At 56.4% G+C, this 22,200-nt stretch overlaps 1 protein-coding gene across 1 annotated transcript in view; it reads right to left on the bottom strand.

Annotated features, from left to right (window-relative positions):
* Nucleotides 1-958: 958 nt before the first annotated feature.
* Nucleotides 959-22,200, bottom strand: part of HS6ST1 (heparan sulfate 6-O-sulfotransferase 1) — a 41,607-nt gene continuing 20,365 nt past the window's right edge. Inside the window, exon 2 of the mRNA XM_072757439.1 lies at nt 959-4,426. Within this exon, the coding sequence (XP_072613540.1) occupies nt 3,718-4,426 (709 nt within the window). The 3' untranslated portion in view covers nt 959-3,717. The remainder of the gene's footprint in view (nt 4,427-22,200) is intronic.

The following is a 22,200-nucleotide window of genomic DNA, read 5'->3' as shown; positions in this document are numbered from 1 at the left end:
TCTCATCAGAGCGCTGGACTCCATGGGTCCGTGGCCGCATCTGGCATTGGTGACCACATTTGGCAGGACCTGATCACGAGAGGACAGAACGATGCAGACCTTTAAAGAGACAACTGGCCTATGTCCAGATGCCAGCGCTAAGGGAAGGGGCTGGCGGCCGGCGGGACTCCGCTGTGTGCAAGGAGACAGAGGAGCGCCGGGCCCTGGCACGGCCCTGGGCTCACAAATGCGACCTGAAGACCCCGTGGGGACGACCGGGAAATGGACCGGACCGTCCGTGCGCTGGGGTCACCGCCACACTGGGGACACGACCATGCTGTTGGGTTTCGTAGCAGAATGTCCTTCTTAGGAGCTACGTGCCGATGTGATTAGGATTCTGGGGACTGGGCCGTATTTTCAGGTATTTCAGAGAAAAGCAGGCCTGAGTGTACGTGTGAATGTGTACACGTGTGTGCGAGTGTGGACAGGCGGCAAGTGGGTCTGTGGGGCAGGGAAACACGAGGGAATGTGAACTCAGGCAAATCCAGGCAAGGGGCCGATGGGGACCCGTGAGCTCTTCTTCCGCCTTCTTTGCGACCTTCCCAATTTAAAAGTTGAGAAGAAAGAGGTCACCGAGGAGCACGCGGTGTCCGCCTTTCCCAGCCGGAGCTCGAGCTGGGTCCTGCTGCCAAGCGCCGCGATGAATCATCGCTGAAGCGAGCTGCGTGCTGGGGACGGGGACGGGGACGGGACGGGGACGGGACGGGGACGGGACGGGGACGGGTGCACCGCTGACTTTCAGAGCCTCGAGTGAGAAAGCGTGTGAACGCCTCTCGCCCTGGGCTGCCGGCCCTGGGGGGAAGCCCCCGCCTCAGCCTCCCCCTCCCCGCCAGGACGCTCAGTTTGAGAATCAGGCCACGAAGGTCGGCCACACCGCGTGGGGGGCTGCCTGTCACTACAGACCACAGCACACCCGCGCTCCTTGTCAAGGGTTTATTTCATCTGCTAACATTCATTCCTGACCTAGACAAAAACAATTAGATGATTATGACTTGCTTTTCCATCACCAACTCGTCTGTCTTGTATGAATAACCAAAAGATTTTCTTCTCAACACTTTTTTTTTTTTTTAATAAGAAGCTATAAATAAATAAAGCTTTAAACGCTCCTGGGTTCAAGTTAAACGCTTCCAGTTCCCCAAAAAAGGTCACAGACTCATTGCTCGGACAGTTCTGCTGTCCCTGGTTCCTCCTCCAGGAGGGGACATTGCAGGTCTGTGTAGGGAGTGGGCTGTGGGCCCACCGCGTGTGGCCTCTGTCCTCCAGCCCCAGATAGAGCCCCCGGGCAGGGCATCCCTTCAGTGGAGCCCCAGCAGGTGGCAACGTCGGAGAAGATGCTCCAGGCGTGGGGAAACTTCACCTCGACACAGGCAGCCTGAGCGGAAGTGGACTGGAGGCTCGAGGGGCCTAGGGGTACTGGCACCTGGCGCTATCTCTGGGCACCTGGACCTAGGTCCTGGCCCCAGATCGAACTGCTTTCCAGATGCAGCAGAGAAACCAAGGAGAGACCCGTGTTTCCGTGTGAGCTGGGACAACGGATCATAAGTTAAAACATTCTAATATGTACAAAACAGATCCTACACTCAAGCCTGCACACACACAGGAAGCCCACCTCGAGGAGGGCCAGGTGCCCAGGGACTCAGGCAGAAGCGGGCTGAGCTCTGCATGAGTGCCTGGAGGTGACACCCTCCTGGCGGAGGCTGCAGCAAGCCCCAGCAACTTACGTGCTTGTGCAAGACAGAGTTCTCATGAACATGTCCCGCCCTCCTCCCTGCAGCAGGCCTATTTCAAAAGACGGGTGTCAGAACAGATCCCCCCAGGTGGACCCCCTGAAAGAACCACTAGGTCACCTGGAGGCTTGCCTGCTCGGCACAACGCATCCTCTGTGGGGGGTGGTCTGGGGCTGGGCAGGCGCAGCGCCCATCCCCGCAGGCTCACCACTGCCCCTGGACTACAAGATGCAGTGGCTGGGGTCGGAAGCAGGAAGGACACCCCATCCCTGTGGCAGGCAGGCAAAGACGAAAGGCTGCCTCCTCCTGGGTAGCCACGTCACTGGACACCACTTTAGGATTTCCTGTGCTATGGAGGGTTCCTGGCTTCCACAACCCTGTAGGGGAACAGCTGCGATGGCTGAAGAGAACCTGGGGCAGGGAGGAGGGTGCCTGGTAGAAACTGCCCATGAGGCTGCGGCTGTCACCTTCACTGCCCAGTGCCTGCAGGCACACGTGGGTCCTCTCTAGGAGACAGGCCACTCAGCCACCTTGGGTGTGGGGCTCATATTTTGCTCCCTACACCCCAGGTCTTGGGCCTCCTGTGGGGAGAGCACCCCCAGAGACGCTGGCCTGGCCCATGGAGCACAAGAGGAGTCAGGCATGGGGGCAGTATCTGTAACAGGATGGAACATGGCTTCTCCAATCTGCAGGGCTGCCAGGAACGGGGCCTGCCTGGCTGTGGCCAGGGGGTGGGCAAGAGGAAATGCAGGGAAAACCTGGGGTGAGAAGGGCTGTGTATCTGGGGAGTAGGGAGCCACTGAGAGCCATTTCTTCCAACTCTAGTTGAGAATCTGAAAGTCTGAGTCCCCTTTTCCAGCCCTACAGAATCACCGTGGCCCCAACATACGGCTCATGGGCAGCAGGTGGTCTGCCGTCTCCTGGCCAATGGAGGCTTGATTGTACTTTTGCATGTGGGGTTGTGGGAACGGTGGGGTATGACCCCTGAATAAATGTCGAAGTGATGAGCCTGGGGCCAGTGCTGGTCTAACAAATCTGAGAGGGTCAGAAAGGTAAATCGGGCAGAGGAAACTCTCTTCCTGTCTAAGCTGGTCTGGCTAGGTGGTCACCCCCAAGGGCTAGCTGGCAGGGGGAGGGGTGCTTAGACACAGGTGGCAACATCCCTGGCCACAGCCCTTGTACTCCTGGGATGCACGCTGTCCACAGAGGTGCATGTGGGCCCGTCTCCCCGCCGCCCTCCTCAGCCTGAGGGCTATGGGACATGGGGGAGGGATCCCACAAGGTGTGCTTTGATCTCCTGACCCAAAGCATGAAGCCAGACTGCCTGTTTTGACCCTGGGCCAGAGAGAGGATGAGCTTCCCAAGAGCAGGACTAGAATCTTCTCAGCTTTAGGTGAGGTGGGCCCTGGCCGTTGAAGATGGGTAAGCTAGAGCTCCATGCCTGAGGACATCTCAAGGGGCTGCCTGTGCGCCCAGGGACCGCCCAGGTGGCCTGAGCCTGGGAAGGTGCCTGGAGCTGGTGTCGGGCTGCTGCCGGCCGGCGGTGGGGAGAGAGCGGATGGGTGTGCACAGTGGGTGTAGGACGTGCCCCTGGCAGGGCGAGTCTGGTCTCCACTCTGCCTTTTCTTGTCTTCAGACCTTGGGCCATGGCGAGGAAGGAGGCCGGGGAGGCAGGGACACCACCTACCCCTGTTCCCCTCAGGCCTGCCCAGGGTGTCCCTTAAGCACACTCTCCTGTGGCCTGGGGGGTTGCACCGATTGATTCCCCAGTCCCCAGTCTGCGGGGAACCATGAAAACTGGCCCTGCCGGCCACCGGCCACCGGGTCCCACTTCCTCAGCCTCGAGCAGCACGCATCTCCCCTCTGGCGAGTGCCCCTGGGCCCCTCTTCCCCCCAGAGCTCCGGTGGGTCCATCTGATCCCCCCCGTGCCTCCCTCCCTGCCGGCCGCCACTACCACTTCTCGATGATGTGGCTCATGTAGTCCTCGGTGGGCACACGGCCCGGCTCGTCGGCGTCCTCTCGGGGCAGGGCCTCCTTGGCGCGGTGCAGCAGGCGCTCCTCGCGGCTCTTGAGGCGCTGCTCCCGGCGCTCCAGCTGTCGCTTGTACTGGTAGCGCTGCTGGAAGAGGTCCTTGGCGTAGTCGTAGAGCTGCATGTCCAGGTCATTGAGCTCCTCGATGCGCCGGATAGTGTCCTCGTCCACCTCCACGCCGCCCGCGCGCGTGCTGTTGTACTGCATGAAAGGCCGGATGAACTTGAGGTTGAACGTCCGCTCGAACAGGTACTGCGTCTTGCGCTGGAACTCCGTGAGGCCGAAGAAGGCCATGCCGCGCAGGTTCTTCTTGGCGCTCTCCAGCAGCAGCTGCGCCCGCTTGCCCTCGGGGATGAAGGACAGGTTGTAGCAGCCCACCAGGCTCAGGTCGGCCAGCATGCGCACCTGGCGGTTGTTGGCCAGGTTGTAGGGGCAGTCCATGAACTCCTGCAGTGTGCAGCCCGACCAGTCTGTGCCCTCGTAGCACGGAGGCAGCTCCTCGGGGGTGGGCGTGCGCCCGTCACACATGTGCAGCGACGTCTTCCACGTGGCACCCCGCTGCACATGCCGCCACTCGCTCAGGTAGCGGGACACGGGGTCTCGAAGCAGGGTGATGTAGTAGAACTTCCTGTAATGAGAGGCGGACAGTGGTAAGGCAAGAGGCCGGAAATCTGGGGATCATTATGGGGCGGGAGCCCCAAATCTGACGGCTTTGGGTATACTCTGGGGGACCACAGGTACCTCTAATACCAACCACTAGGGTAGTTCTCCAAACAGCCACTTCTGAATGAGAAACCCAGGATGTCACCCAGGGACGTGAAAGGGCCCTTGGCCACCAACCACTGTGTCTGCCACATGTGACCATCATGGTGTCCAGATGTGCCTGACTTCAGCGCCTCCTGAAGCCTGGTCCAGGGTCTTCTCCGGGGGCTTCCCCTGAACCCCATGGCTGCTTTCCTGTCTGCTCCCTCCTCAGGAGGGACAGCTCGTCTCTGCACTGTGGTGGGGTGGAGGGTGCCCCTGAGCCTATGCCACCTGGAACCAGTGGGCTAGAGTTACAGGGCCACTCGGCAGAAGTCACTCACAGCCCCAGGCTGCATGTCCAAGCCTGGTCAGGGCCTCCTGCAGGCCCAGTTCACCCCCGCACCAGTGTAGACCACCCAACCCAGGACGCCCAGGCGACCCATAATTCATAGTTTGTTTCCCAGGAACTGCTTCCACATCAGGAAGTTGGGGATCCCTCAAAATGCCACTTTGTGCTGGAAGCAAGGAGCATCCATACCACGGGAGAAAGGACTCCCTGTGTGACAGACAGGCTGGTGTGTGGGGTCAACCCCAGAGGTTACTCTGGGAAGCCTCTCCTCCAGGGCTGGCTGAGCAGCTGCCTGTGCCTGGTGGGACGAGTCCCAGGCTGAGGAGAACCTGCGCAGGTGGCAGGAGCCTAATGGGTCCCATACACCACTGCAGGTGACCCCAGGCTGAAGGAGGAGCATGTACTCCACTGGGGGGCCTGGGATCTCTCAAGCAGAGCCCAAGGGCAAGGGGCAGCCAGCCAAAGGCTCCACTGTGTGTAGGGGGGCAGCAGAGGGAAAGACTGGTCCTTCTGTGCAGGTAACTGAGGAAGAGACAGGGCAGCAGGTGGCCCCGACATCCCCTGTGGCTCCTATTGGCTCGTACTATGCCCCGGGGGCGGGGGCAGTTGGGCAAGGCAGATGGTGGAGGGCACCTGGGCAGTGGGGGTCAGGGACCTGTTTCACGGCAGGGAGTAGAGAGCAGGGCAGGCATCCCAGCTGCCGACTCCTCTGCGGCCTGGGTTCTGCTCCAATCTCCCCCTCAGGTCCTCGTTCGCTCTGGAAGTGCCCTTCCCAGGCACGGTGCCCCAGCCAAGCACGGGCCACTTGTCTCTGGCCTCTGCAGGTAGCTCATTCAAGCTCCTGCGGTGGGGGGAGCCCTGTATCCCACATCCAACCCCCAGCTCCTGCAGAACACACTTTGGTGGCTCCGACTGCCCCTGGAAGATGCACAAGGGGCCACCTGCACCCCCTCCGGCCCTGTGACCAGTGCACCTCCTTAAACCCCGTCTCCTGGGGAGAAACTTCAGGGCCTCGGCACAGGCTGTGTTCCCTTCCCTCTGCTTCATCAGCTGACGCAGCTCATCCTCCAGACCTCAGGCAGTGCCGCCCCCCAGGGAAGCCTCGTGCTGCAGACACGGTACCTCCCTGGGCCTCTGCCACAGCGCTAGCCCAGTGACCATGGCCTCCCACAGCGGAGGGGGCAGGCAGGCAGGAAGCCGGCTCCTGTGTGTGTGCTCAGCAGGGCCAGCGTGACTCCCCAGGGAGGTCACCTCATAAGGCACCTGCAGCCCCCAGTGGAGGAAACCAAGCCTGAGGAGTTAGGCAGGAGCCTGGAGGCTCCCAGTGGCTTTAGCACCGGGTGGGGTGGCTGGCGTCTCCTCAAGGGCTCTCTTCTGCAGTGAGAAAGCCCCTAACTGCGGCCAGGACCAGAAAGCTCAGTTCATTCAAGGGTCAACTTCCTAGGAATGAAATAGAAAACATAAATCCTGACCATGTCAAGTGCTTCTGAAGAGGCCAAGGCAGGTAGACCCAAAGCCGTGAGCACAAGGACACACCCAGAAACCCGCACATGAACAAGTGCAGCCCCCCGTGCAAGTGTCCGCAGCCCCGCGCCACCGGGTCCTGCCTGTGCCCACAGGTCCTACAGGGAGGCTGAGGGTCACCTGGATCCCCTCCACGGCTGTGGGCCCTCGTCATCCACAAGGACATGCGGCAGCCTAGGAGTTCCCCCCATACAGGAAAGCCATCTGAAGCATCAGCTGACCAGCTGGTCTACTTGGTGCCAACCAAGGCCGCGGGGACCCTGCCCAGGTGTACCCCCCTGGTCTTCAGGCTGTCGTCCTGCGTCAGCACTGGTCCCGACCCACTATGGGCGTAGGCCTGGCAGAGACTCTGCGGCTCCCAGACCCTCCCGCGGGTCCCTGGAACAGGAACAGGGCCATCATCCCTCCCACTGCTGGCACCCAGAGGCCGTGGGGAGGCCGGGTGGCTGGGAGTCTCTCCTAACTCACTAATGTAGGCCAGAGAGGTGACGGTTCCCTGTGACCTACAGCTGCCATCTGGACAGCCGGGACTGATGGGAGTCCTGCCAATGGAGGCAGGCCCACCTGCTTTCCAAGTCCCTGTGCTCACAGCCCAAGAGGGTACGTGACTGGCCCAGGGTCCCACAGCAAGTCTTGAGGCAGGAGGAATTCAAGCTTCTTCCTCAAAGTCCAAGTACAGCTGCTCTCTGCCTGGTTAGGCAGCCAGGAGGACTATGGCCGAGATGCCAGGGCGTTTGAGGGCTTAAGGCCCCATGGATGGGGTTGCTGGTGTATCTGGCAGGTTCCAGAAGACACAGGTGAGTCTTCTGGTCCTTGGAGCTTCCTCTCTGTGCTCTCTGGTGAAGCCTGAGCTGAGTCCTCCTGAGCCCCCGGGGCTTACGCTGACCCCGCAGCACCCTGTGCATCACATGGGTGTTAAGCAGTGACTTCTCTCCTCACTGCATCCCTGGATGCTGGCCCAGTTGCACAGGAGCAGGGGCTTACCCCTGCCAGGGTGACTGGGAAGGACATCAGGATGGAATACGTGGCACCTTCTCTGTGCAGGACACGGCCATGCCCTGGGCAATGTCCTTCTCTCCCCCAGCCTGTCCCCCAAACACGGCCTATGGGGAGAAGGGCTCAGGCAGACTGTGGAACCTGCTCAAGGGGCTAGCAGCCCCAGGCCACTACCCAGCTCTTGTGTGGACAATGTGGGAGCCCCTGTAGGCACACACACCCGTAGTCTGTCGGCCTGACATCAGACTCATGAGCATGATACCCACCTTCACCTTGCCCACCCTGGCCCTCATGTCACTGCTGCCATGATACAGCAGGCCTGTGGCCTGGCCACGCTCTGCCCGGGAGCCCTGCTCCCATCTCCCTCCCTCTGCCCTCTCTGCCCATTACCCACACGGCCGACGCTGGCTGTTTATGTTCTGGTTTACGGTCTGATGAAAGAGGGGATGAGGGTGTTGTCCAGAGGCAAGGTGTGGTGTGGAGCAGAAGAATCCCCCACATGACCGACCACCCCCTGTGTCAGGCAGCTTCCTGCCCAACATGTGACTTAATATACATTCTGTGAAAGTGTCAAGGGGTTCATGATGCAGGGATATGAGGACCTGGGCAGGGGCCAAAACAGTCTGTACCCTCAGTGGTATCCCCAGCACCAGCCCTCCAGTGCCAATACAGCTGCCACCAGGCTAATCTAGTCCCTGCCCCAGAGCAAAGTTCTTCCTGCACTGACATCTGGGGTCCCTCATAAAACAGGGGGTTTCTGCCCGTCACTCTTCAGCAGGATCGGTTCTTTCAGGTGATCCAAGTGCCAACCAACAAGGTTTCCAGAAAGAGGGGAGTGAGGAAGCAAAGGGGAAGAGATGAAGAAATAATGAGAATTGGAGTATATAACCCATTTAGTCTGAAAAGGTTCCCCACTTGCCCAGCAACTGAATGTGGGGCCCAGACCCAGGACTAAAGAAAGGACCCACACAGCACCTGGACAGAACAGAATATATCAAGAGGGCTGGTTGTCAGAACGGGACTCAGTTTCTCTGTAGCAATACCATATGCTAAAGGTCAAAGGAACACGGCTTCAAAATGCTGAGGGAAAGTGGCCAGTGACACGTCAGACCCCACAAAACTATCAAGCAGATGTGAGGGGAGACCAGAGGCATTTTAGATACGCGAAGACTCAGGACACTTACTTTCCATATATCCTGTTTTAGAAAGGTGTAGGACTAGGTGTCTTATCTAGTAAACAAGGACAACAAAAAATTTAGCATGGGGGACAGGAGCTCCGACCCAGGAGACAGACGGCTGGTCCCCCCAGAAGCAGAGGAACAGGGGGTCCGGGAAGACAGGGGCAGGGACAGACTACCTGATGCAACAGAGCACTCGTGGAAAAAGTGAATGGCAGGTGCATGGGAGATCTTTGGAATCACTTGAAAAAATTACATCTATGATGACAGAAAACAAGTAAAAAAAAGGGGGGGGGCTGTCATTAATTCCAGGAAAAACAAGAAGTGTTATAAAAAGAGAAAATAAAGCATTCTACGAGGCTCAGGAAGTAAACAATATGCTTTTAGAGGTAGCATGATGTGAACAAGGACTATTGATTCAATAAAAACTTGAGCTTTTTACTCTACTTGGAAGATGGGTGGGGTATGGAGAAGGCTGTACGAGGGCTTAAGAACATTTAATCTTCATCTACCCAAACAGAAAGCAAACAGATAATGTTTAAATCAATAAACAGCACTATGAATTATTTAGAAATATGGAAGGAAGTACATGAAGAATACTGAAAGGAGCTGCAAGCGATCATTTGGAGAGGATGGAGAGGAAAAGCAGATCTGCTGGTTTTTACTAGAAGTCTCCCGGAACTCCCTGTCTTGAAGCCTGTATATAGACTATTTTGATGAAAACATTTAGTTTCATTTTTATAAGAATGTAACAATGAGGAAATTGGTCAAAAAAGCATATGGAAAGACGCTCCCCTTCATTAGTCACTGAGGAAATAGCGCACTGAGCCACAATGTGATACCCACTAGACAGGCAGAACAGAAGCGAGGCCATGCCGACTTCCATCAACTGCTTATGGGACGGGAGTTGGGGGCAGTTGTAGGGAAGGTCTTCACTGGGAAGCTGAAGGCACACACATACCCTTGACCCCAGGGCTACCCTGTCCACGTACGCTGGAGGATGCAGGCATTGTTGGTGACAGCCCCAAACGTCTGCCTCGGTGGCATGTGTACATCAACAGTGGTTTATTCTTCCAGTAGAATACTGCTCAGCAATAAAAACGAACAAACTATAGTTACAACTTGGGTCAATTTGGTGAATAAAATGTTGCAGAGAAAAAGCAAATTAAGAAAATTTAATGGAGTATGATGCTACTGTTTATAGTTTCCAAATATAAATACAAGGAAAGTACTGTTCAATGATATGCACACAGATGTTGAAATTATTTTTTTAAAAACAGGTGATGGGATGCCTGGGTGGCTCAGTGGTTGAGCACCTGCCTTCAGCCCAGGGCCTGATCCTGGAGTCCTGGGATCAAGTTCCACGTCAGGCTCCCTGCACGGAGCCTGCTTCCCTCTGTGTGACTCTCATGAATAAATAAATAAAATCTTAAAAAAAAAAAATGATGATGAGGTGATACACACAAAAATTCAAGGCAGAAACTGGCTTTGGCCCTCCATGGGGTGGGAGTGATGCTGGGATATGGCATAAGCTCATGGAGGCTTCTGTGGCAACCATCACGTCCTCCTTCTTGAGGCAGGCAATGGGGACGTAGGGGTTTACTTTCGTTTTATCTCCTACATACATTATGCAAATTCTTTTACCTTTTACAAAACACTTCGTAATAAATAATAGTTCAAAAAAGTTTTGTGCCAACAAAACCAAGCAGGCCTGCAGGTGGACTAGCATTCCTGTCCAATCAGGAACCTCGGTTCCCCAAGTGCACCAGTCCCCTCTACCTTTGCTCCCATGCTCCCTTGGTCTGCAACAACCCCCCACTTCCAACCTTGCTACTTGCTAACATCACTGCGGTCAGTAAGGCGAGGTCTGTGGAGGACCCCTCGGGATGTCACCTTCGGGGATGGTGAGTGGGGCCAGTTTTCCAGGCCAGTAGGGGCTGCCTTTGGCTTGTGAGCTAACCATGCATTAGTGAACTGGCTGCTCTGTGGCCTCTCTGGAAGGAACCACAACTTCTCCCAAGCTGGAGCAACCGTGTGGTGGTTGGCTTCCCACCCAGGAGGCCTTGGGGTACAAACAAGGTCAGCTCCACTCTTGGGGCTCCCCTTCGATGCTGCCAATCCCAATGCAGGGACTCTGTTTAGTAACTTGGTTGGCAAGTTATGCTCTTTGGGAGCAGCAAGCTTCTGGCACCTTCTCTGAGCATAGCCCTAAACCACGTCCTGGCCTATGCGGGTGACCATGGTATCTTGACCTATGGGAGAGATCTCTGTGGAGCACAACTGCCTGCTATGCTGGGGGACAGGCCCAGGAAGCTGCCCAGAGCACGTGCCAGCCCAGACTGTCCTGCCTATGGCTAGGGAGAGGGCTGACAGCACTGTCACCCCGAAACAGGGTACACTGGAACTGGAAGGGTGACGGGGAGGCCCTGCCCACACCTTTCTCTCTGAAGCCTTCCATATGGAGTGCTCCCCACCACTTATCCCTACATGGGGAAGGAGACAAACTGGCAATGACCCCAGATCCGTCATAACAGTGACAGCAGCCAGTTACCAAGGCTCAAAGCATGCTAGGCACAGCCCAGGGGGCAGGCATTTCTGCCCTTTCTCGCAGAGGAGGAGTCCCAGGCTTAGAGGCAGGGTATGGCTCTCGGCTATTCAGTGTCCAAGTGCTCTGGGAAGGGTGCGATGGGACCCCAAGGACAGTGGGGGTTAACAGTCAGGGGGAGGCCTGAGGGCACTACTCCCAAACGGGGCAGGCAACGTCAGGGAGGCTTCTTGGAGGTGGTAGGGGCACAGCCCATGGTGACCCGAGAGGGGGGCAGTGGAGGCTCCAGGTGCAGGTAGGCCCAGACCAAGAGGGGTTTTGTTCATTTTATAGGAAAACAAGCTCAGATGGGTAATGAATGGCGCAGAGGGCAATATTCACATGGATTTCAAAGATGAAACATGGGACTTCAAAGACATTGTGCTGTGAAGTCACTGTGGTTCACATGGGCTGCAGGAACTCCTGACAGCTCACAGGATTCACCGCCCGTAGCACGCGTTCTTGGATTTGATCGTGCTGGGTTTAGTGCCTTCTGTGGACTTAGCAGCGCTGACGTTTTCCTATGCACCGCTTTAGCGTGCCACGTAAGACCTTGCTCCAGGCAGTGGCCGGCTCCAAAGTCTTAAGTCTAAGTTTTTGTGGGACAACTCACCCCTGGTCTGGGAGCCCTGCTTTGTTGACAACCAGTTCTGAAAGGTGCAGCAAACTGGGTGCCTTCCTGGAGGAGGGGGTGGGGGGCAAGTGGGTGATCGCCAAGATGTGGCTCCTGCTCTGCTCGGTGCTCAGATCAGCGAAATGGCACCTGCTCACTGTCCTCAAGAGCCTTCTCCCTCCTGCCACCTGCCTGCAGGCAAGTCAGCCCACAACTGTGACTCTGTAGAGCTCAAACTGTTTTTACGTGAACACTGCTGCCTGAGTGACCATCCCTTCCTGACGGTCACACCAGTGGCCAGAGGAGGCTTCATTTTCCTCACCGTGCCCCGAGAGCGTGGGTTGGATCTGAACCCCATGCCTGAGCCCACCCACCCCTGACCCCATCCCCAGCAGCCCAGGGCTCTGACCAGAAACCAGGCTTTACACCTGGCTCAGGCCACAGGCAGCCCCACGCTGGGGGCCATCCGGGCATCAGCTTCCAGGAGCCCACCCCGTACCAGGAAGGGCTGGGACGTGGCGAGGCCACCGCAGGATGCTGGCTGCATGTCAGCCCACGCGGGAGACCGGCAGCGAGTGATGGAGGAGAGGGCCGACACCTGCAGCGGAGACTGTGCGTAGGGACGTGCAGAGGTCAGCAGGCAGCAGGGGGGCGGACGGCTGAGTGGCTGCCTCAGGATGCGGAGATTACGGATTCTTAACATTTTATTATAAGCATTTTCAAACTTACGGCAACGGTGAAAGTCTAGGGAACACCCATATGCCCACATGGGTTACTTTGACATTTTTATACATTTCTGTTTTGTCTAAGATGCCTGTGCACTGTCTAAATAACTGAAATAGAGGAACAGGGATTTTTTTCTTTTTCTTTTCTTTTCTTTCTTTTTTTTTTTTTTTTAAGGAACAGGGATTATAAAAACATCTCTGGTGTCTGGTATGGGGTGCTGGGGTACCCAGCAAAGGGACAGCTTTGCGCTGCTCATCCTCCGTGACCAAATGCCAGCTGGCTGGCATCTCTGGATGGCGCCCTGCCGCTCACCTCTGCCCTGGGCTGCAGGCTCCCACGGCAGGAATTTTGTGAACAAGGGTCCAACTCACCAGTCTCTGAACTCACACCCTGAAATAAAGGCAGATTTTTCTAACCAGTGCCAATGGAGCTGGAGCTCCTTTACTGTGGGTGAGGACACTGTCGTTACAGCCAGAATTACAGTCTTTAGTAAAAAACACATACTGCTGCATTACTTTTGGATACTCAGTCACTGGAAGAAAACGAATGCCACAGGTCACAAGAGGCCCTGGAGGACCAGCCACTTCCTCCCCTCTAATTTGCCCTGAGCAGGGTCCCCAGAGAGGCCACAGAAACTGTGAGGGATACCCATGCCTCCTTCCACCCCAACGATGTACTTGAGCCTCCCAGGGCCAGGAATCTTCCCTCATGAGGGCAGAGGCCACATCGTGAGGCCAGGATCTGGATGGTTATCGCTTTAAAACCATGTCCTGAAGAGCACTGGGAAGTCAGAGGGAGGACTCAGGAGAACTTGCCTGGGTGCGTGGGAGCTGACCACAGTACTCCAGCCCTCGCTCAGGGGCTAGCTGGGGCTGGGGTGCTGGGGCCCTGTCTATTCACTCTTGCTCTGATGCCAGGGCCTGTGGGGCACTGCAGGGCAGGGCAGCTAGCTCCCTCCCTGAGGCCTACGTCCATGTTACAGGAAGGAAGTGACAACCTTCAGGGATGGCCAGAGCTGGGAGCCATGGCCTGACCTGCTCTGGTTAGCTCGCTGAGCTGAGCCCCACCAGGATGCTGCTGACGCTAGGCCAGGTGCTGGTGGCCCCAGGACCTACGGCCGGACAGCACCCAGCAGCCCAATCCTGTTGGTCTCACTGGCCTGCTGACCTTATAATGGGCAGCTCTGGGGAATGCAGTTCATGTAGTAAAATGACCCAGCACGGAATCCAGATGGGAGATTCACCACCTTACAAAAGTACAAGTCTGATTTTAGCTCTGATTCCCTAAGACTCCCTCCGTGGGGCTGGCTGCCTCCTCCTCCCTGTGACAGGAAGCGGCCTGAAGGTGCAGCTCCCCAGGGGGAGCACTTGGCTGGCTGTGAGCTGGGTCATCTCTCCTCTCTGAACCAGAATCCTCACGTGCATCATTAACAGGGCCTGGCTGGTGAGCAGTGCAGGCCGAGGGGAGAGGGAGCAGAGTGGGGGGTGGGGAGGGAGAAGTCCTCTCAGCGCTGGCACGGGGAGTGGGAAGATGGATAGGAGATGGGCCAGCTCCTCGGCAGTACGAGAGCAAGCTGATGGAGTGAACAGATTCTGCACTGGTTCCAGCCAGGACTTCCCTCCCTGCAGCATACCAGGGCTGCAAGAGCAGCCCCCCCGGCACCTGTAGGAAAAACCTAAATCATCAAGTGCTGAGCTGGCAGTGGTAGGCTGGGGAACCCCCTGTCCAGAGGCATCGTAGAAAACGCCTGCGTAAGGCTGTCCTAGGGGTCAGGGGCTGCGTGAGTGTAGGCCTGGGCTGGCCGGCCTCGTGACAGGGCTCCCTGCCTCCCCAACTTCCAGCAAAGTGAGGGAGGCCTCCTTGGCTCACCCAGTGAGCTACATTCCTCTAGTGAGAAGGGAGTCAGGCTACAGGGAACAGCACTCCCATGGGCCCTCAAGTGACTCCTCAGGCTTAGGAAACAGCATGGAAGTCCCCAAGGAGGAAGCAGCCCAGGAAATGTTTTATAGGCAGGTGTGGCCACCAGGAAGGGCCTAGGGACACCTTCTTCCCCCATTCTCCTGCTGGCTGGAATGTAGATGTAGGCGCAGAGCACCAGCAGTTATGTTGGATCAAGAGGCTTGAAGTCCTACTCCCTGGGGCTGGTAGGACTGAGAGACAGAATCTGTGCTCTCCATGCACCTCGGGGCTGCACCACCGTTCTGGGCTGCCTATACTGGGCTCCCTTTCAGAGGGAGGGGAATAAATGGCTCCCTCTTTTGGTCTCTAAACCTAATCTACCCATCCAGAGCCAGAGCCAAGGACCTGTGCATGATGGGAGGGTAAGCTCCTGGGATGGGGCCTGAGGTGTCAGGGTCTCAGGAATGAAGTAATTAATTTGGTGAACCTCAGTGCTTTACTCCAGTCATCCTGGACACTCGCAGGCATCCTGTGGATGGAAGCATTCCTACTTTATACAGAGAAGGCTCGGTCCAGAGACGTTAAACAGCAAAGCCAGCAGGAAAGCTAGCAGTGGTGTCTGATGAGAGCTGCTTTCCCCAGAGCCCCAGCCCCCAGAAGGCACGGAAATGTTGCCTGGCAAGGCTGGACCCCAACCACCTGCTGACCACTCACCAAACCACAGCCAGGAGCAGTGGTACTTTTTAAAGTAAACTCTGAACACAATTTCTAACCTATTTCCTTTAAAGTAAAGTGAGCTTGTTAGGAGTCAGAGTGATCGGGGATCCCTGGGTGGCTCAGTGGTTTAGCACCTGCCTTTGGTCCAGGGCATGATCCTGGAGTCCCAGGACTGAGTCCCGCGTCAGGCTCCTGGCATGGAGCCTGCTTCTCCCTCTGCCTGTGTCTCTGCCTCTCTCTCTCTCTCAAATAAATAATAAATAAATAAATAAATAAATAAATAAATAAATAAATAAATAAATCTTTAAAAAAAAAAAAAAAGGAGTCAGATGATGTCTGTAAAGGAAAATGCATACCCAGACCAGCAGCTAGGATACACCAACATGGGGCGGGACCACCACACGCCACAGTGACGGTCCTCCTGACATAGCTTCCTTGGGGCACTGGTCACAGGGAGGAGGCACAGCAGAAGCCCTGGACCTTGGCCCAGCCCAGCCAGTACCTTGCTGTGGGATCCTGAGCGGCCCTCTGGATGGGCGCTCTAGCCCTTCCTAAGGGCAGGTGGCCACTGCCACTGCCGTAGGCATAGAGCCAGGCTTGCACACTTAATAGTATTCCTGTCCCCTGCTGGGAAGCCATGGGTGGACACCCGTCCCTTTGGGCTACAGGATGCATGGGTGGCAGCTTGACTGTCACAGGGCAGAGGCAAGGAGTGGCGGGAGTGAGAGCAGGGCTGCCCTGAGTCTCCACCCCTTCCCCACTGCTGTCACACCGTCTAGCCCCCAGAAGCCCCCACCCAAAGGAGGAAGAGGGCCTGGCTAGAGATGGGAGTGTACCCAGGGCACATGAGCCACGCGGGCTCACAGCTCCAGACAGGCCTCTCTGACCCTGCCCTCACCAACTTTCAGGGACTCTGGGCTCCATGGTCTTGAGGACAGGCAAGGTGTATAGGGGGGTGATGGTGTGGCCCCCCACACAGTGCCCCCCTATCCCCGTACCTCAGGGGGTGGTTTGCACACGTCAGCCTGGTGCTGGGCCCTTACTGTTAGGAGGAATTGTTAGAATGAATGGGAATAAGAGCAAGAGTTCTTGTGTTACCCAGCAGGCCAGGGGTGGGGGGGGGGTGTCTGACTAAGGACCATGGAACCCGAGGGGGGTCCTTCCAGGAAGCCCTGGCAGCAGAAGGAACCTCCCCGGGCATCCTCTTGACTGTAGATTCATGCACCGGCTCCTTTTCTGGTACGGGCACCCATAGCCTGCTGCAGCTCAGGGCAAGGGCCTGTTCCCCACAGGGAATGGTACTGGGAGCTGAGAACCCCAACCCCTCCCTTGTGGGAGCAGAGACATGCTGGGAGCCTTCCTGGTCAGGGGGCCCCCAGGGAGCCTTCCTGGTCAGGGGGCTGGGAATGTAAAGGTGAGACTGGGGTGAGGTGGAGCTCTCTGCACCCTGTCAATCTGATCTGAAGCACCCTCACGGAGGGGTCCCTCCAGGATCAGACTCTGCCAGTTTTCTCCCCTACCAGGAGGCCTGGATAGAGCGATGATCCTTCTGAGCCTGCCCTGCCACCTCCGGGACCTCCCAGGCTCCCGCAACGACCCAGGGGAAGGCTGTCTATAAAAGAGCCTTACAGCCAGGATGATGAGGAACTTCTAGCCCCGGGCAGGTGGCTGCAAGGAGATATGAGCCTGGTGACCTCACGACTCTGCCTCAGGGCTCAGCACCCCGTCCCGGGCTCCATGGCACCCTCAGTCTGGCTCATTCTTCTCTCCTTCAAAGGAGCACCTACTGTATACAGGAGGTGCACAGTTCTGCCCTCCTGCAGCACCTAGAAGGCCTAGAAATGTGGCCAGTGCCAGGAGCAGAAGGGGTGTGTGTCTAATTCCGAGTCGGGGTCTGAGCTGCCATCTGAAGGCCAGGGAGGAGCAGCACTCCTGACAAATCCCCAGAGGAGGAAGGGGAGGTGGGATGGGGAGGGCAGAGCACGGATGCAGACGGGAGCTTGTGAGTTCAGCAAGGAAAGGACACTGTTACTAAGCAGTGTGAGACGAACAATTTCTGTCTGTTAAAATTCCAAGTTGTTGAGAAGATGTGACAAAAACCAAGTCGATTAGTTTAGGCTTAGGAAATGCCTCAATAGCCCCCTCCTCCCTGACATCTGTGGCAGATGGAAACACTTCCTCCATTTACAAAGGAGGCTAGCAAAGTGCTAGGAAAACGGAGCGGATGGGCAGCCTCAGCCCCTGGGCTCTGTGGCACAGAGTGTGAGGTGCTGGCCAGGCAGGTGCCAAGCCCCTGCGGGACCCAGCGCAGCGCATCCCAGGAACCTGGGGCCCTCCCCTTCTTCCTTGGGGCAGCTGACCAGGGAGTAGGGCTCCACGTCTGGGGAAGCCCAAGCTTTTTCTCCAAGGCCCCTAACCTTTGTGATCCCGCCAGACCCTCACAAGGTCCCTGGGAGACGGGTGGGGCAGTGGGTGACTTAACCGTCAGGCCAACATGCTCTACAGGGGTCTGCAGTGGCTGCCCCCTCATGCCTCAGCTGGCACAGACTGGGGGAAGGTCCTAAGCCTGAGCTGGGGTGCCAGGAGGGGCCCTCTCAGCTCCAGCCTGTGCGCTAATCACTCTTCATTGTTGACCAGGTCACCAGGGGTGACCCCACCCTTCCCTGTAAGAGCACCTGAGGGGACACACCTAGGACCTAGTGCTGGGGGGCTCCACCCACTCCACGGGGTGAGACTACTTTCCCTGGACACGTCTGCACTTCTCAGGTATGTGCAGGAGACCCCAGCCAGCCTTTCGCTGGGGAGCCATCCTCATGACAGCACCAACACGGAGGCTCCCAGGGGTTTGACAGTGAGGGCTGGGATTCCAGGTCCACAGGCACCCCTCCTGGCATGGAACTGTCCTGGAAGCCCTGCCCAGGGTAAGGGCTCATCTTCCCACTGAGGTTAGGCCTGAGGCTGCTCTCCTCCAACCCAAGCATAGGCCTTTCTGGAGACGTCTTCTCCAATGAGCAAAGGATTGGCTGATGGCATGGTGGGAGACTGCCTGCTGTCCTCAGGCCAACTGTGGCCGGGTCAGCCCCAGCCCGGGGCTCTTGCCCCAACAGCACAAGCGGGGCTCTGTTCCAGGTGTGAGCACCACCTCACGTCTCCTCTTGCCTTCTGACTCTACCAAGCTCCCTCCTGCTACTCCCTTGCATTGCTCCAGCTAAGTGGGTGCTGATCAGCAGGTGGACTCAGCTAGGCCTCCAGACCCCACCGGGCTGCCCGTTCGTGCATCATGCCTGCCTGCCCGGCACTTTCTGGCTTCTGACACCAGGAGGTAATGCTTCTGCCTAAACACACACACTCACACCTTGGGGTAAAGGGAAAGCGACTGTGCCCTACTCCTTCCCTGGGTCCCTGGGTGGGGCCGTGTGCTTGCTGACTCAGCCCAAGACCCGCCTCAGAGCCATGGCCTTTGCCTGTCATCAGCTTGAATCCCCACAAAGGACTCTTGCTTGCTTTCAGTTTCCAGACCTTTGTTGAGGCTCCTTCCTCAGATCCTCACAGCCTGTACCTGCAGACCTGCTACGACCCCCTGACCCAAGGCGGAAGAGGACAGGGCCCACGAATGAGGCAGTAGGCAAGGTTGGTGTGTGGCACATATGCCAGGTTGATCTGCTCCTACGATTCGCGAGGCAAGGGCGGCTTCTGACTCTCCAGAAGCCAAGACGTATCTTATAGCTAAGAGCGAGCGTGGAAGGCCCATGCAGCGTGGTACGGCTCACGGAACTGTCCCTGCCAGGCTACCAACAGCCTGGTCTTAACTCGAGCTCAGGGGTTGATACACAGCATGATACCTGAGCCCAGCAACTCCATGGCAACCGGGACACACGGCCCTTCTGGGGACTCTAAAGCGACATGGGAGCACCAGTATGTGCATAAGGAGCAAAAGCACATCGGAGCTCATGTCACAACAGGATGCCATTCTGGAAAACACATAACCTGGGCACAGCTCAAAGATGGGACAGGGATGTAACAGGGGCAGGTGCAAAGGGGGATTACCCCAGAGCCTGGTGCCTTGGGCAGCTTTTTCTTGTGCTTCTAATTTTTCTCATATATTTCCAGTTTTATGTAACTAGGCATGCCTTACAAAACAAACAAGACACAAAGATTAAAAGCCTTTTATGCACCTGATATCATCTGATTTTTCTCAGTGACTCCCCAGCAACTCCTAGGATGGCTCCGAAGCCACGAGACCACCAGCTGTCTGCTTTTCTGGGGGTTGGGAGAGCCAGAGCTGGTCTGAGGACCACTGGGACTCTCTTAGGGCTCAACCTACCAACCTCACAGCTGGTGTCTGGTCCCACAGAGGCTCTGGACCGGAGGGGGCTGATTCTCCCTCTTCCAGGGGCACACATCACCTGCACAAGCACACAGTGTGCCAGGAGCGACGGCTTTGTGTGGTCTCTGAATGGAAACTATTTTTCCCAGGCAGAGAAGTTCAGAGCCTGAACGGCACGCTCTAGAGCCATCTGATGCCCAAACGAACTGCAGTGTCCCACATTCTCCCACCCTGTGGTCCCTGCTGAGCCAGCTCTGCTCTCCCAGGGACAGGGGCCAGCTCCAGCTGACCGGCTGGGGGAGCGGCCACCTCAGCAGCGACCCTGAATCCCGGGCCCTGGGGACACCAAGTTGTCCAGAACAAGGACCCCTCCATCAAGTGCTCCTGTGGGGTGGGAAAAGAGAGGCTGATGCTTAGTGTGAGGAGTGGGGCCTCACACGCACTCATTGGCTTTGTTCCTGCAACCTCTAGGGTAGGTGCCACTATTAGGCCCCCTCTGTGGATGGGCAAACTCAGGCTCAGGAGAGCTTCCTCTGCCAAAGTCTCCTACCTCCTGGGGCATCCACACCACTGGGCAGCCCCGGATGCAGCATCTCTGAGAGGAGCCGAGCAAGGCGCCTATGGACACCAAGTGTAGGGTCTTTCAGCTTGCCAAGGGCTCTGCCACTTAGTAGCTGCGTGGCCTGGGTAGGTAGTGTATTCTAGGGCTGCGGACCCAGCCGTGAGGGAAAGAGAGAAAGCCTCTAGAAAACGAACAGCCAGAATGGACTCACCTGCTCTCACCAACCGTGGATGGAGGCACCAGGTGAACATGCAAAAGAGAGAGAGAAAAGCCATTAATCAGATATAAAAGAATATGCCCTATCACCTTAACAACAACAACAAAATCAAAACAGTAGTTAAAAATCCTCTGAGTAGTCGAGGATTGAGAAATATCTGCAGCTTACTTCTAAGTCATTCTGCCAAAAAGAAGAAAAAAAGGGGACAAGTGCATATAAGTACATCTCTGTGCGTACCCGCAGGCACACACACACGGATACACACCAGCATGTAGAGCAGAGAGCTTGCAGGCACGTTGTCCAAACATCGGAACGGGAACAGCCGAGTGTGTCTGGTTGTAAGGTCTAAGGCTTTACTACTCTGTAGGTTTGTTTTTCAAAATAAAAAGGTGTGCCGGGGAGGGGAACTCCTCCCAAGAGAACACCAGGCTATTTCTACCAGATTTTTATTTTTATTTTTTGAATTTCAAAAAGATTTTTGTATATTCATATGAGAGAGAGAGAGAGAGAGAGAGAGAGAGAGAGAAGTAGAGACACGGGCAGAGAGAGAAGCAGGCTCCATGCAGGGAGCCTGATGCGGGACTCGATCCCGGGACTCCAAGATTGCGCCCTGAGCTGAAGGCAGATGCCCAACCGCTGAGCCACCCAGGTGTCCCTCTACCACATTTTAAAATAACGGATTATCTGTCTTTATGCAAATGATTCTGGACAACAGGAAAGTAGGGCAACCCCCTCCCCCCAACCCATTCTAAGAGGCCAACATTACCCCAGCACCAAAATGAGACAAACATGTGAGAAGACAGGAAAATTAGAGCCCTTTTCATTTACAGTGCACATATAAAAAACCTACACAAAATTCTTAACAATCCTATCCGGCAAAACCCATGGAGAATACCACACTAGGACCAAGTTAGATCACCCCAGGGATTCATGGACGGGTTCATGTGAAAAAATTCATAAATGAGATTTATCATCCCAACAGACCATGGATCTCAACAAATGTGTAAGAAACATTTGCTAAAATTAAACACCTATTCCTGATAAAGCTCTCAGGAGAAAGTAGCGATAGAAGAGAATTCTCCTCTCCTGATAAAGTAGACAAGGGAAAGGTTTTACTTTGTCGTCAAGGACCAAGGTCTTAGAAGCAACCCAGTCCTCAGGGAAGTCCGATGCATTCCCCCTAAGATGGGATCGGGGTGAAAATGCCCACGCCCGACTCTGTACTTGGGGGAGGTTATCTCCCCTCACACAATAAAATGACAGGATGGAAGCTGTGGGTCTACCTCACCTTTGCTAAGCACCTATGTGCAGGCTTTGGGCTGGGGGCTTTACCCTCGGAATCCCTGCTGCTGGAGGGACCCACTTCCCCCATCCGGTGCCCTTGTCCTGAGTCCCAGAGTACCTGACAGTGAAAGGTCTGGCTTGTTCTCAGAGGTCTGAAGGTTCTGGAGGTTTGGGGCACCAGCAAGAGGCAGCAGCTCACCTGCTGGCACACTGCCTGCTCCCAGTGTCCTGGGGCCAGGTGAGCTCAGCAGATGTATCAGCCAGAGCACCTGCTTCTGGGAGAGACTGGGGGGCTGGTCTAGGCCCCCAGGGGGAACTCCTGGCTGCATAACTTGGGGTCTCCAGAGGCTGAAGCCTTGCCTCGAGCAAAGCAGATCAGCGGGGTCCCAGGTAGGCAGGACATGGGCCCAAGCCCTCTCCAAGACTCAGTTTCCCTGGATCTGGTCCCTTCTGTCTGGGAGTGCGGGTGTACTCAGGTAACAGGGGGCAAGCAGGCCTCAGGACAGACCTGGAGGAAAACCATTCTTGAAAGGACATGTGTTAACCGGTCTGCCCCAGGGCCTGAGCACAAACGGCCCCAGGTCCTGCTCACCCTTCTCTCATTTAGCCAGGGGCCCACAGGCTCATCTCTTTGACAAGGGTCCTCCCCTTCTCTGTCCACTCCTCCTGGGTGTGCAGGGTG

The sequence above is a fragment of the Vulpes vulpes genome, chromosome 5, assembly GCF_048418805.1.
Source record: "Vulpes vulpes isolate BD-2025 chromosome 5, VulVul3, whole genome shotgun sequence".
Taxonomy (NCBI): Eukaryota; Metazoa; Chordata; class Mammalia; order Carnivora; family Canidae; genus Vulpes; species Vulpes vulpes.
Note: the sequence above shows the minus strand (reverse complement) of the source record. Positions and strands in the feature narration are given on the sequence as shown.